The following is a 16581-nucleotide window of genomic DNA, read 5'->3' as shown; positions in this document are numbered from 1 at the left end:
ACTGTTGAATATTATGGAGCATGACGAATATATTCATCAAGTTGGGGGGGAAAAGTAATGTCAGATGCGGAATTGTGCAGATACGGGTGTAAGATGAAATTTGAATTTTAAACTAGGCAAAACTTTAAAAATAACGGACTTATCTGCATTTGAACGTACAGTTACGCTTTTATCGTGTCGTAATATCTTGAGTACTTCATAAAAAATAATTCGTGTGTCTGTGCTTAACCGAGTTCAACATTCGGAACATAATTGCACTTCTTTGTTATCGGGCGTTAATTTATATCGCATTTCCTTACGATACGTTTGTTGGCGACGAATTTGCGTTTTAAAAAAAACTAAATTTAGAAGTAGATCGTGTGGGGCGGTATATTTTATTGATCTGCCTACATTTACCTTTTTCACTCATACGTATCGCGGCTACATTTGTGATAATGATGATAAAACAGCCATTATTATTTCCATTATGAATAAGTGATTGTCTTATTGTGTTGCGCGGTCATTTTGCCTCACCCACCCACATGTAGTACGCCTTGTTCGCAAGTGAAGTACAATGATTGCCCTGATTAATGCCGGCAAGGTTACCTCCACATTAATGGGATTTAAAATATTTAAATTAATTCCACACAAACAGTAATTACATTTGCAAGTGAACTCGCTTGCATGGAATCTGTTTTACAGGCAGGATCACGACTGTCCTGCAACTCAGCCTGAAATAAAGCGAGGGTGCGGTTCGAAATTTCGTGGCACACCGTCGTCTAAATTACGTTTTGTATTCTTTACCTAACGTGACGAAATGACTGGCCATTCCTCAAATCGTGGATAACTCCGACTTCCGCTTCGGTGGAGCTTGTGCCCCAGACGCGATCCAAATAAAAAAAACAGGAATGAGGTCGACATTTTGACAATTAGACGAAATTTGATCGCACGACGAAAGCTTACGCGCCATGTGGGCATACGGGAGCGGTCCCTCCGAGAGAAAAGAATTGCCGGGTAAGACGGCTTCTTGCAGGGTGCGAGTAAATTACATTTTATATTCCTTAGGTAACGTAATGAAACAGTAGACACACGCACCTAAAAATCCACGCCAGGATAGAGGAGATTTATTATCCCCGCCGCATCAGAATCGAGCCCCGTTCGAGATGAAGTTGTAATGAAGTTGCGCAACATGTTCGAATTATAACGAAATTACGCAATATCTGCGTAATATTTGATGTGCCTGTTAAGGCGAAGCTTCCGGATTCGTGATTTAACTTAGGTATCAGCGCCGCGAAATGTTTATTCTAAGTAAACCGCCGTTTTGCATGCATCGAGCAGAAGCATGTTTATGTGCAGTCGATAATTAGTTTGGAACCCCCCAAAGCAACCCCGTACACTCTCCGAACGAGAGAGCAATCAATATGTCGGTGTTTATTGACTGAAGGTATTATCCCTTGAGAGCTTACCTCCTGGCCGGATTAATTGTTTCCAGAACCGAATTCGGGATACAACGTGTAAACAGAATCAATCACAGCTACATACATTCCTCTAATAATGAAACAATGTGCGCATGATTGATTTCTTAGCTTTCACACCTAACGAAAACACGGAATTAATGATGGAACCCGTTTAATGGATGTCAACCCGAAATGTCACGTTTCTACTTGGCCCGCTTGAATTTTAAAACGCAAACGCACGAACTAAATGCCACCATCGGGGGAAGTTCTGCATTATTTAACCATGTTTTGTGTCCGAAGACGATGCTAAGATATACCCTATTGAATCTTTCATAAGAGCGATCACCCACTCCATAAATTGATAGTTTTCTATATTAAATTACAGAATTGTGGAAGACACGCAAACCGTGTTTTTACCATTTGAACTAATCCACCCACAAAATACCAAATTTTGTCTATAGTTATTGCGGGAACCTACTCAAATCAAATATACTCTGTTTCTGAGCCCGATGCCGCTAAGGCATAAAACGACCGAAGCGCCTGACAAATTCCAGTGCGTCCAAAACGTTTCATGAATAACCAATTATAAGCAGAAAGATTAATATTTCTGGTGTTACTGGTATTAAAATATTATAAATCAACTTTTTGGATTTCCTGCTCTAAAGTACTATCCCTTGCGTGGCATCTTCCAAACATCATGTTCTCTCACTCTTACACCCACACACAGCTTTCAGAACGAGGATGGCCAATTTGTTAACGTGAGCCGAGCGCAAGTATCTCCCCGACAAAAGAAATTTGCATATGCGTGTGTTAAGCGGTGATTACTATTGATTCATGACAATCTGGTTTTACGACATAGCGGCATCGAACTCAGAAACGGAGTATATCTATTTAATTCCAACAGAAGCTAATAGCGTGGTATTGTTCATTTATCAAATTTGTTTGTTGTACACAAGTTTTAAGTAATGTCATCGATAATATTATTGACCAATCCTTTCATTTTGCTCAATGAACGTAATGTGCTTGCCTAAATTTACTTCGTTCGTATTTTTTATTGAACAGAACGCGATGTTCAACACTTACATCTTCCAGTCGATCAAAATTCAACATATCTCGCGACTCGATACTCGATCACAAAAATCAAAATGATCATTATGTTTTTTTTATGATCCGCTTGAAAATAAAATAGTATACTCGTATATGGTTCAGAGTAGAAGGTCTGCTTGTGCTTCGCCCAGTTGCCGACCTCGACTTTGTCTCGGTCTTCAATCTCTGGGCGCAGCGCAAAACGACTCACTTCTACTCCTAATGACATAATCGACTATTTTCACCACAGAGAGTAGAAGTTGATTTCTAAAATACAAAAATCAACAGAAATAACAAATTAGCGTTTGCTGCTTCAGTAATTTTTTCAGGTTTTTTTGCAGAAAAGTCTTCCACATTGATCTTTTACTTTTTTAATTTATTCGACTACTAATCATATATGAAATTGCAACTCGGGGAAAATCATGCGTTTCTCTCTCTAGATGTATCTTCGGTGTATCTATATTTACTCCTGGGAGTAATATATGTACATATGTATTATTTACCTTTCCCCTTAGAAGTAAAAACTATTGGGAAATTAAATATGTACTTCAGTTAAAGTTAGTCAGGCGAATCTCTTCAAAGAACGAGTAAATTTGATTAGTTCGTTAATTTTTAAAATTCCCATTTCATTTTAATTTAGATCTACAAAAGGGAATCAGTTACAAGGAACAAACAGTCCTCGTCCACAACTGCAACTAGATCTCATCTAGTCTAACTCATTTATTTTTTGTAGAATGTCTGATGGGTCAGGTCTTAAAAAGGTACAAACTTTAATGTCTGTTTGTACTGACGAAGTTAGAGAACGTATTTGCTGTAGTAGCAGCACAGATTTAAACCGGTTTTCATTAAATTCCGTTTAAATTTCAGTCCCTTAAAGTTAAATAATTAGTGTGAAATGGAATATTTTCATTAAACATTTGCGTTCGCATGTCCTTTTTGCTGGATGATCTGTAGTGGGAGAACAAGAGGCTCAATTCTCAAAGCTTTGTATAGTTGGTACAATTCCGTTTATGAAAGCAAACTTCTGTACATACGTAATTAAAAATAAAAACCCACCTCGAAGGCTGTGTTTATGGTGTTTTACGTGCTTTTCTGCTCCGCCGATGTTAATCCCGCTTTGCATATAAATAAAAGACGGTAATTACAGTGATTTCGAATGTACATATGTGTTGATCACTGGTACGATACCAGACGGGAAGTATGTAAATAAAACGTGTTGGATCGCTTGTATTTTTAACATTTGTTGAGTATTGTTTTTTCCCACCCGGATACAATCATATTTACACATTTGACGTAGTCGAAGCGTAAGCGGAAACCAGAATACGGATATTGTATTATAATGGAAATTAGAATTTCGTTACATATTTTTCACAGCTTTTTCCTCGGCGCATGCATCACTCTCACCCTTTCTGAATTTCCGCCCGATTGCTGTAATGAATTTTAACAACAAATTACAATCGCCGACGAAGTGGAGCGTTGTGTTGTTTCCCTCTCATTTTGAAAACCTCCCGAATTGCATTCCGTCTTGTCGGCGTGCCCCGGGTAGGAGCGAGCTTTGTTTGAAGGTCCAATATCTGGGGAAGTTTGTTTACATAAGTCACTTCTGCTTTTCATTAGGCACCGCCCGAATAAGCTGCTGCAGCGGCATTGCAGTGTTTGTCGGTTATCTATCCTGGTGGCGATAGTCAGAGTCGCTTTGCCTGGCGGAAATGCACCACCATCTCTTCCTTCTTGAATAATCAAGTTACATCATAACAACTGTCTCTGTATTGCCACCAGTGTTTGTCTTCCATTACAACTTACGGCCACGGTTCTGTCACAATATCATTGCTACAGTCGATGCGGTTCGTTTGTTATTATTACACGAGATGAGCGTCAAACGTTCGCAGTTCGCCTTTGTTGATGTTATTCTATAATATCTCACTTTGATTTGTTCTCGACGACAAACTGCTTTCGAGCTTATTCGGTTCGAATTGAGGAATGAAAGTGCCGTGAAGCACCGCCGGAGCTTTTATTTTTCGATCTCTTGATATATGTACAGACAAAGGAAGTCGGAATATCGCAAATATTAGTTATTCAACATGTACACAAGTGATAGAAGTTGAACCATATAGAGACAATTCCGTAGATCTTTTCAAACTAGAAGACAAAACGGACCGCTAAAAATGTTGGAGGGTACAGTATTGTTTTTACAAATGTGTACATAAAAGGAAACGCTTCTCCGCCCTCGAAGCTGTGATTTTATACAGAGCCAGTCCATTTTTCCCATTTCTTGGCTAATAACAAACTGTCAAAAAAAGATGAACCAACAAAACAATTTTTCCATCTGCAGGGCTGTCGTTCAGTGAGTGATATACCTGTTAGTAACAATAACCGAAAGCAAATAATATCCGATGTAAATGCACAAATAATTTTTGTGATCCGCTTGAAGATAAAATATTATATATCATTCAGACTAGAGGGTCTTCTTGTGCTTCGCCCAGTTGCCGACCTCAACTGCGTTTCGGTCTCAATCTCTGCGCTTACGTTTGGCTTCAAAAAAAAAACGGGAACTGTCAGAAAAAGTTCTGTCAGATTTTATTAAATTTTTATAGTTTGAAACGGCCTTTTCGATTTTAGGTTAAAAAACTGCACTTATGTGTCAGAAATACTACTGTCAAACGGATACAAATTGACATAAATTGACAAATTAAATTTCCAATTCACATTAGGTCAGATTTCAATTCCCGTTTTTTTTTTTGAAGCCAACACAAAAAGACTCACTTCTACTATTAATGATATAATCTACTACATATTATAAAACTATGTATATCAGATCGAGCTCCAGTGCTCTGTAATAAATTTATTCCTGCAAGTATATAGTCTATTTTTTTTTAAATCAGCTGTCAGTGTCAACTTTGTAAAAGACCACACTGTGTTACCCTAAATCTTGTACTTTCCGACCAACTGTATAACAATTCCCCCCACGTCAAAATTGAGGTTATGTCTGTCTAACGTAATGGAAATGTCGAACGTAGTCAGTGTTAAAGGTTTCAATGAAATGTAGGTTTATGTAGGCACATATTTGTATTTAAAGAGTATTTTGTAGAGCATGTACATACTTTCGTTTAGGTACATTGAAGAATTGAAGTGGACTTTGGAACACGATTTTTTGTAATGAAACACAGTTGCAGTTTAAATAATGAAAAAAACATTATTTTTTTCGGGGTTGAATACATTTTGTCGTTTTAAAGCCGTCACATATGATTGCAGACGTCCAAGGTATCCATTTTAGAAAAGTCTTTACGGAAATAAATGGGAATTTAGAAAATAGGTATTTAATACGATACATTGAATATGTTTGAAGCTTTCTCAATTCAGGGTTGTCACCTTTCAACTCTTCGCAGTACCGAATCAGTTTTTCACTCTCTGTGCACTACGAAGGCACCTTTTCAAATTTTGTGCGTACATTTTTCAACGCAAACGCAAATGACAGTTATGCGCAATGACAGCGCCCATGACCTTGCACGGCTCGACGTTGCCAACCTATATTGTGAAATGCACTTTCAATAACTCATACCAACTTGTCAACACTTTGACTGCTGATTTAAAAAAAATGGACTGTATGTTGTTATCTTTACGTGTTTTCTTTCTTTTTTGGAAGCGATTCGCATTTGGTACGATACATAAGTGAAGAGCGAGCTCCGAATTTTTTAAAAAGACATTTTTTAATCACCGGTCCCGGAGTCACGTCTATTTCTGTTCAGAAGTTAGAAAATTGGAGGAACAATATTTCCAGCTATCATCTTCGTCATATCTGCGTCAATCTAACTAATGGACGAAGCGGTTTCACAAGAGATTCTTTAAATGAGTCGACCGCAGGGATTTTTTTCCATTACGAAATTATGTTTCACAAACAATTGAAACGTGTCAACAGCATCGAGATAAAAATCGTGGTGGCGGTAGAGAACGTGGCACTTTTCGGTGCATTGTAAATTGAAACAATGCGTGATAATCCGAACCGCTAAAACAATGCACCTGGTGCAACGACGATGCTTTCTCTCCATTAGGGGATTGTATTGAACGGCAGCATCTCGCCAATTGTACATCAACTTCAATAATTAATTAGTGAACATTGAACGTGGTGCGGTGTCGTGTCATGTTCACCGCGCTTCATCCGAGAGGAAGAGGTGCTGTCTGTATTCGTATTTCTCTTCGTTCAGTGTGTGTGATATTGTTTTCCTGCCAACGCCGTCGCAGGATCGTTGCTTTTATTAAAGTCGTTTTGTCATCTAGTTTTTCGATAATTGCGGTAAAACCTGAACGAGGGCGTGACGGACTTGCTCCCCCCGGAACCAGGGTGTACAGTTTAAATTTTGTTGTTTTAGTTCAGTCACAAACACCATTAGGTGGGCATTCAGCTAAATGGAAGTTTCTCATCCGAAAAGAATACGGAATGTATGGTTTGTTTTCGTAAGAGCGCAAGAATTCTCGCAATGAAAACAAGACAATACGGACCAACTTCTCTAATTACGAACTCTCCGGCCTGTTTTCCAGCGCCGCTGTAGATTCAGTGCCTGACAACAAGGTGATAAAACGGAATCGTGCTTCTTTGAGAAATGTTGTTGTATCAAAATTCAACACGGACCGTGGGTACAATCATTTTGCCCATTCATGGTAACAGAATGGGGCGCACGAAAACTTGTATCAATTCGGACACTGTGTACTTTGTTATCTCTGGAGTGGAGAAAATTTTAGTGTTTCTAGCTGAATTATTTACAGAGAGTGGAACGAAGGCTCGTATCAGGTATGTAGTTATGAGAAATGGACCGTTATCAATGACGAGACGCAGAAGTTCTTTTCCACCCGGAGAGTTCTTTCCTCCTCGCCTCCATCATATTTGCTTTTTTTTTTTATTCTGGCCTGTAGCCAAGTGTTACATGTCTATCATTCTGATGTAAAACAAACAACACGCTTGATGTAAAACACGACCTTACTAATGAACAGGATTATTATTTTTATCCCGTACGCGATGGGGAACGCCATCGAACCGTTATTGTTAATAAACCCTAATTATCGAATTTCTGACGGTTGACGGCACCTCAACCGAGAAGCCCAATTATGAACGTGTCATATTTAAAATTCTTTGGCACAGACGTTGCCGAGACCGATGATAGTTTTATTGGAAAAGAGTCTTCGTGTACAGAATCCAATCACAAGTTTCAATAGGGAATGTCCAGATTCCAAACATGGTTCTGAAATTGTTTGCCGTCTCTTGTGTCTCAATTCCTGCAACAAACAGCACCATATCGAAGTAGAGAACAAGAGCAAACAAGGCCCAGCTCCGCTACTTCAGCATAAAAGACGGTATATAGATGTATATAAACAGCCATTTTTATTTTTGCCCACGCAGTCGTGAATTCTACTGTTGTCACAAAGAAAATGTCAACAATGACAAATAATTAATGTTTGTTTAATGTTAATAGCGCGCAGTAAGGCCGGTATAAGACGTGTGCAGAGGGACCGAAACCCAATTACGGTCCATGTAATTTCGACGAATATAATTTGAAGGATTAAACGAGATGTTGATTACATTTTCGTTACATCAACTCAAATAAATTCATAAAAATAATCGTGTTAACTTTTCGCATGTACCCTTCCTTTTTTCACCTCGCGGTCGGCTCTCTGTTGGCCAGTAAGTTTTAGACTTACCGGTCCAGTTGGGATTCTGGGATAATACCAGGAGAATCATCTGCGTCGAGTCCCTTTTTTTGTTTCGGACGACCGTATTATCTGCTGCTCTAATGGACTTTCAATGCTTCCATACTTATAAATAAATTAGTCGGACGGTTTTCATTCGAAAATTGTACGTTTACAGAAATTCTATCTTTTTTTTACGAGAATTGTTTACAAAGAACACATACCCTATTGTTATTATGTAAATTGGAAGCAACTCTGTTTTTAGATGTTCGCCCTGTTATTTCTATAGATGGAAACCAGAAGATATTCGCAAATGAACGTGATACGAACACGAGTCAAACATTTTATCAAACATGTGCCGTAGGAACATCACATTCTCGAGTCATTTTGTTAATTAAATTTTACGAAAACATCGATCCGAAGATGGGACACATTTACCAAATAAATATTGTTCCACGTTTCCCAACTTGGAAATCATTTTTTGTTCGAGCTAATGTTATTACATGTTTTAAACAATTTATTGTGTCCCTTCCGGAACAAAGCAAACATTTTCCCAACTCGGACTTGTTAAAATTCATCCAATAAAATGATACGTAAGCCAAATGATATGTAAGCCAAATCCGAATCAACGAGAGAGCAACTTTTTGGCTATTAGATTGGTGTTGACAAGTCGTAGTTCTTGTGCATTATCATTCCTCACATAACTTGCTGACGGTTGTGATTGGAAGGCCCCGTTAATTCCGTTGAAAGTTTTCAGCTTCTGGTCTGACCGTTTCAGTTCTGTGTTTCAGACATCGGATAAGGGATTGGCGGGTAGACTTGCAAGAAATAGATGCAATTCTGAAGCTCGAATGTTTGTGGCTGACCCCTCACCGGATCGGGTCCTGAACGAATTTCATTTGCTCCGTGTATTTCAAGTGAAATAGCACGTACTCCCTACACTCTTGACTCCATTTGGTCAATTTGTCTAAATTCGAGATGTTATTCAGCTCGTATTTGCCATTCCAAGTTTGTTTTCAGTTCTTGATCTTGTTTGTCTTGGTGGTCCCAATAAGACCGACCGTGTAATTGGAATCGATCTTGTCGAGTTTTTTTTCCAAATAAGCTCGTCGCGGATGTGCGAGAGCTTCGTCTTGTTGAGCGGGTTAGAGGTGGTGGCTGAGTCGTCCTGACGCGCCGGTTTAGTAATGGCTTTACTTATAGCTCGAGCTTAACTAACTTTATAATTCTCCCGCTACGGTTTCATTGTGGAACTTGCTACTTGGTAGTTCTGAAGCTGGGAAGTTGATGTTAATAGCGTTAGACCTTTTTTTAGAAACTTGCATGTAACAGTTGGCGAGCTTAGACGACGTTATACCTTATAAAAACAGGGCCGTACTTCAAATTGCTGTTTTAGCCGAAAAGGGGTCGGATATCGTCTAAAAATCGTTTTGAATGCATGCTTCGGTTCCTTAACGTTCACATAATGGAAGTAATGTTTTAAAATAATGCGTGTCCAATAATAAACTTTCCATTTATTTAAAATGAATCTCATGCTCATGGCTGGTTCGCATGCAACCATCGGACTTTTCGAATTGGCGTATAGAAAGTCTAAGGGCTCCCGTGAGTTGATCGCATCTATAATTGCCCAGTATGTTCTTCGACGTAGTTGCGTAAACAACTATTTTGTATAAAATTTAAATTAATTCCGTCGAGTCACGTTATTATAGCACGTGTCATTAAATCCGACGCTATTTTGGTCATTTTCCACCGCAATCGGGGCAAGAGAAAGAGTCGTTAGAGCGTCCTTTTAGGTTCGATAACGAGCTGAAATCGGACCGGGGACCGAACCTGGATTATGAAGAGTGCCATACCAAGGATTGAAAGGGATCAATTATAATTAACAAACGACACAATGCGATCGTGTCGACCGTGTATTCCGTTTGATAACACAATGAACAATGCCGCAATGGCGCGGAGGCGTGGTCTGGCGATACTGCGCCGGATGTCAATCTAATAAATGTCACCGTCCTGCTCGCGTGCGTTATTAACTGCTAAATTAATTGCATTTTCTTTGACATTTCGATTTTAAATCACGCACCGTTATTCGTCCAGAGGTGTTACTATAAGCGGCGGCTCAAAAAATTGCCGTTGCTGTGTCAACAGGCTCTCCTGTAAATTGCTCCGGTGGCCAACGCTCGCTCGCTCGCTCGCTCACTCACTCATTTCTTCTAGTATGTATTATTTTTGTGTACGTTTTTTTAAGGAAATACTCCCGCAGATACTGCGATACGTTAATAGTTTATGGCGAGTTTACGATATCATAAAAAGAGGCAATAAAACAGCAAGCTAATGTCATATTTTTATTAATATCAAATTGGGAACGAACCAAAAAATTATCATTTCGTCAAAGTTGTCATTATTAAATGTTGCCTAGCAACATTTTTTCCCAAATAATGGCACCTTAATTGACCCGGTTCGCTATTGCTCAATTCTAATCGTCTGTAGTTTCATAACTACTTAAGCGTGGGAATTATTTGAAACGAATTTAACATCCGCGAACCATCTAAATTTTGTCCTAAAAATTTGGTCCACTAGTTCTGGACCAGACTACATTTTCTATGTATTGCGAAAACAAGCATGCAAAAAGATCAATAAAGAACCTGAACGTAGCAACCCATAAACTTTTTTCCCATGTCTTTTTTCTAATTACATTTTTGAAATGAAGTGAAATTAGAAAATGGACAATGATCTTATTCGGTGCAAGTTTACTTTCTTTCAACTGACAACTTGTCAAATATCATTCAAAACCCTAAAAAAATGCATCAGCTGCGGTGGACCTTTATTGATTATGAAATTTGTAACTAGTTTTTTAGGCACCCTTAATGAAAACAGTGATTTTACGTAAGCGGACGAAAAGTAACTCTTTTTCTGACGCTGACCGTGGCGCGTTGGTCTGTTTAGTAAGTTGGCAACAAAACCGACAAAACCGATAATTGTCCTGTCACCATAAATTATGTAAATAAGTAATTATGTTGCAAATAGTAAATTTCTAGTTTTGTTGGCAAGCTGATAACAAATACCTACTGTAAAAAAATGTTAATAAAATATTAATAAATGTAGTAGATACAAAATAAATTTGTAATGTTTCCAATGATGTCTTTTGCTTCGTCTAAAAAGTTTAATTTGCACCTCTACCAAAAAGGGCCTTTTGTCCACGCCTGCTTTCAAGCCTCGGCTGCGCCTCGGCCAGACAACTCAAATGAAAAAGATGCACTTTTTAGCCTTGATACACGAATAACTATTATAATCACGTAAGCCGTTGAAAGTTTCAGTAGTAGCACGTATTTTAATGTTGAGCCAAAGATAAAAGCAAGGATGTTGCCCAGTATGATCAGATGAACTTCGGATGCAATTTTTCCTTCTAATTTCACCTTGGGTAACCGGAGAGTTTCGAGGTAAAGGAAGTAATTACGTCAAGAACAAAGTTTGAATAAGATTTTTTCTGTGTGGTTATGCTAAGCGGCGGAGTGTTTTTTAAACTTTTGCGGGATACCCTCGTTGGCTGATCAATTAGGAGTTCGAGGGAAATATTTGATGAAATCCGTCGATAAGTAAGAATGTAGCGTGATTGTGTTAGAACAAATGAAAAAACTGATCTACATAAAATACGTAGCAAAATGCACATTAACACCTTTTACATTTAACGGAAATAGCATGTTGTAGCGAGTAGAAAATTCGTAGAATTTGAAAAATGTGTCTGGAAATTTCCTGAGTTTTCAGGATATAAAATTATTTCGCCGCCATTCACGTTTCAGGATATTCTAAATTGTGTGTCAGTCGGCATAAAATGCAGTTTGATTTTTAACGTTTGCATTGTATGCAATGGTTGGCATCGAACACTCAACAAAATTGCATGCACGAAAAGATCTCAACTTAACGTCAGTTTTTATTAGGTCTCGTCTTCTATCAGAGTTTTCCACGTAATCAACTTTTAAGGTGAAATTTCAAACGGGGTTTATTTAGTAAATAAATCAATAGAAAGAAAAGGATTCTTACTGGTCCGCGTTTCAAATACGCTTATTGATCTTCACGGAAAATAATTAAAGAGTGGAGTATTTACTAATTAGTCCCTCCTCTTTCATCGGGCGGATTTTATTTTTTCGTTGCGCGTTTTTCAAGTCAATATACGTAACAAGGTTATGAATTTAATGATGGCATGAAGACAAATAATTGATTAAATTCTGTTGTAGCCGGAAGAGAGTTTCGCAGAAACGAAATCCAGGCGCTTCCAAATTCATCAAATTGAGGGTGTGCGCGTCGGCTTATACTTTTCCCATCATAAAGTTTCACATTCGTGGTAATATGAAGCGACAGGCAATCTCTTGATTTCAACGCGGTTCGTTTTCTACCGGCCGCAAACCCATTTCTTAAGATGAAACATTAATGTCGTACATAGCTGTGACTATTTTTAAAAATGCATGGTATCTCTGTAGACATCCTAAAACCTTTTATCCCATATTATCCTCTCCACGAGTGGAGCTCTAGAGCGAGTACGTTTGATAGGAATTTGCCCCGTTAATATTTCACCTCTTGAAAGTGCTAATTTTTAACAGTGCGGACTCGAAACGAACTTATAAACTTTGCATGGCACTTGTTAGAGTTGGTTGTTGGTTTCCCTGACTACATAATAAATGATCTGGTTTAGTAATTTTTTATCGCTTGACGAAAGTAATTTTTTGATCAGAGATAGAGGAATAAAAGTCGTTATTATTCAGGACGATGATTTACTCGCTTTACGAATTTCTCCTTCCGTAAACAAGGACCGAAAGCAAGGCAACATACAAGCGGAAAATGTTCTCATTAAATTTATATATCTGCGTCGTATTCAAGATTACTTTTTTCATGCAAATTGCTTTTTGTCGTTACATGAGTTTCCTGTGTAGAATTTTGATTAATTATTTTTCTTTCTCTGATTTTAAAAGCCCGACTTGAATGGCAGCTTCTCCTCTCTCTGAGATGCAAAAGCGGAAAAAATGATGTTATTCAAACCCACAACTTTCTGTTCGTAGACCGCACGCTGATTTGCAGATTGACTTCTATTCATTCCCCAATTATCTACCTACTCTAATTAGAGGGCTCGTCTGAAAGAAGTAACAGTAACGCATGGAAAATTCTCTTGTTTTCTCAATTGCTTCATTTACGTCACCGTAATAGAATAATTCGGAGTAATTTTTAAAACGGGATCAGTTGCAAAATGATTCTTGAGAAATTGCACGGACGTAACGATGTCATTTGTTTACAGGCGTGCACATCTGCGAAACTGTTTAGAGATACTTAAGGAAATAGTACCGCTGGGTCCCGAAGCATCTAGACACACAACACTAGGACTTTTAACGAAGGCTAAAAGGTTTATTAAGGTAAGAAGTTATACTTTCCCTTCTTTACACTCTTCTCAACAGCTTGTCATATCAGTATAACAACAACGAGCCCACTTTACCTGCACTTCACATTCCTAAAATGATAATAAACATATCTCTTTCCTCCAGAAACAACAGTTCTAATTGAAAAAACACTGTTCAGATAGTGTCATGCAGGTAATTAATTTTTTAAAAGTTATCAGCAGGAACATGGCGACATGTGTAAACTAAAACCGGGCCAGAATTTATCGCGAAATTTATTCCCCTTGGTCGAGATTAAACACAACGTGTTCAATTTTGGTTTCTCTATTTACATATTTGCTACCGACTTTCGGAGTACCGAGGTGTAGTTGTGTACTACTATTTATTTTTATTTTGTTAGGAGTAGAACTCCTCCCACAAAGATCCAACGTGCTACGAGGTTGTACGTGTAAATGTTTACTTCCAGATATTAAAACTAAGTTTATAAAGCTTTATATCTGAACATATGTTCGTGCGAGAGTCGGCAACATGTTTTAGTCTGTTATGTACTTTTATAAAAATAAATACCTCGTGTATGCAAAAAGTACATAAGCAAAGCAGCCTAGCGTTTATAATGTTTGAAGGCTCTGAACCAGAAAGAACAACACTTACTCTACTGTAAAATGTAAAAGACAGCGATGATTTATTCTGTAAGTCACTTTTTTAAACGAATGCAAATTTTAACACAGCTGCAGGTATTGTGTAATAAAATTAAAATAAATCAATACCTCGCGATTTATGAACGATGTCGAGAGGACGCTTAATTAACAGATTTTTAAGATTTTTCATTTAAAATGCTTATGTAAAAGGATTATGTAATCAGAGTCAGTTGTAGTGAAAAGTCGAAATTTGTCGACATCAGATCGTTGATAAATAATTCTTTCCATAAAATTCGAGTGTTTTATTTAAAGGAAAACAATAAAGTTAATGGTTTTCGGTTGATGCGGCGGTCGTCGATGTGCAGGTGCTGACGTTTCATTAGCCATGCTGCTAACTTCTTCAGAGCAGGTCAGAAACGGAGGAGTCAGCATGGCTCACCAAATGTCAGCACCTGCCGAAACCATGAACTTCTTGGACAACGGCCGCGAAATCAGTTCTCCGCGTTTATAAATGTCCTACGTAGCATACGAGTACTAATCATTTGAAACAACTTTCTTCACTGACTTTTCATAAAGGCGTCAAAGATCTGTTAATTGAAAACGCTTTTTATTCCACCGATGCATTTTTTTAAATAACAACTTTACATAACCTGTTTTTATATTATTTTGTTCTAGTTAATCGATGACCCCATTTCATTGTTGCATCTGCTGCATTTTTATTTTACTTGTACTGAATAAAATATTATGAACCTCCATTAATAACAAAATACATAATGATTATGGCTATTTTCAACATCCGCACTGTATAATGTACGATTCTAAAGAACCGAATTTAAAAATATTCAACTAGTTGTTATTTCGTGGTTGCAAATGAACTTTATTGTTTTCAACTGTCATAAATTCTAATTTTTCTCCTTTGTAAACTGCCTCTTAGCTGCCCTAAAGCAAAATGAGCAGATAACGAAGCGTTGCCCTAGACAACAGATTCAACGTTGCATTTCTGACAGGTCTTGAAAAATTTGTCAAAACTGTCAAAAGCAAATGCGAAACCATTTTTAAAAAGCTTCAGGGACGTTTCAAACAATAAAATTTTGTATGCAACTCGTTTCTGGGTAAATTGGGCTTTTCTAATTGTCCTCGGGCAATTAGAAAAGCCCAATTTACACAACAACTCGTTGCATAAATAACTATTTTTAAATCTTTTTTACAAACACACTAAAGGCATGATTAATTAACTGATTTAAAAATGAATTTCATTTTAGGTATAAAGTACGAATAAAACGAAATTACTATATTATAAAATGACAATATCACTCACTTCACAAAATGCCTTGCATTGAAGAAAATCTTCTTAGTTCTTTATAATAACTATAAATTTGTATAATTGGATGCTTGGCAGGAACAAATCAGTCCCAATTAACTTTAGAATCCACTGTATTATGGAGGGAACAATAAAATAAATATTTTTCCCCTGTTTTTAAATATTGTAATACAGTCAAATGAGCAAAATCCTACAAGAAAAATTCTAGTTACGGAAAATACCCCTTGATCATTGAATTTCAGCGGTCTTTGCTCACTGAAAATAGTGAGCAAAGATGGCAATTGAATCACTAGTGCAGTAGAGCGAAAACTTGCTGTAAATTAATTGTTTTGAAATTGTTGAGGCTAAGACACTGGTGCACTAGCCAATGCATTTAACAACTGCATTGCCTCTAAGAAAATACAGAAACATCTATCAGCTTGTTCTTTAAATTGTAGCATCCATCAGTAGGATAAAAGTTCCTTTTTAGCAATTTTAATTAAAAACACTGCAATTAGTTCTTCTCACTCCAAAAAAGTTGAGAGACATCACGACGCCATTAGAAGCAAAAGATGATAATAAAGAAAAATTTAAGCAGTTTCAAAAATGTATTCAAAAGTGAATATTTTTATGTAGCATTGCTGCTAAATCGTCACGAATGTTAATTAGGGAGACAAGTATACTCTTAACAATTTTTTTTAAAAAGATAATATCTCCTCGGTAATTATCTAATAATTGTCTGGAACATTATCAGGTCGAGAAATCGTTGCGTGCCTTTCCACATTTTCGAAAACGCTTTGGAACGCGATGAAATTAGAGAGTGTAAACTTAGATGGTTGTCGAAGAATTGTCCATATTGAAATTATCCTAGTGCGGCACCTAATCCATCACCTCCCCTGCGCGTGCCAAAGTCGCGATCCTCCACTGGAAACGAGCCAATCCTCGCGAGTCATCGTCTGAAACGTAATATACCAATTGTAGTCGTGTCGAGCCGAAGGCAACCGTACCAAGTAATTTGGAAACGGCGCTCAGGACTCATCAAATCCGTCTGTCAATAACGT

General features: G+C 37.6%; 1 protein-coding gene across 5 annotated transcripts in view; it reads left to right on the top strand.

The window, feature by feature from the left end:
* The window catches only part of LOC138135976 (max-interacting protein 1-like), a 136454-nt gene that overhangs the window by 94030 nt on the left and 25843 nt on the right, over positions 1-16581 (top strand). For 4 of the 5 annotated variants that reach the window (XM_069054988.1, XM_069054991.1, XM_069054992.1 and 1 more), the window contains one exon: positions 13486-13600. In XM_069054988.1, coding sequence (XP_068911089.1) covers positions 13486-13600 — 115 coding nt within the window. Of the gene's footprint in view, positions 1-6832; positions 7309-13485; positions 13601-16581 lie in introns of those variants that run through there. The other variant, XM_069054990.1, reaches the window with a different exon arrangement.

This window comes from Tenebrio molitor, chromosome 7 (assembly GCF_963966145.1).
Source record: "Tenebrio molitor chromosome 7, icTenMoli1.1, whole genome shotgun sequence".
NCBI classification, from domain to species: domain Eukaryota; kingdom Metazoa; phylum Arthropoda; class Insecta; order Coleoptera; family Tenebrionidae; genus Tenebrio; species Tenebrio molitor.
The sequence above is the reverse complement of the archived record's forward strand: the minus strand, read 5'-3'. Positions and strand labels throughout refer to the sequence as shown.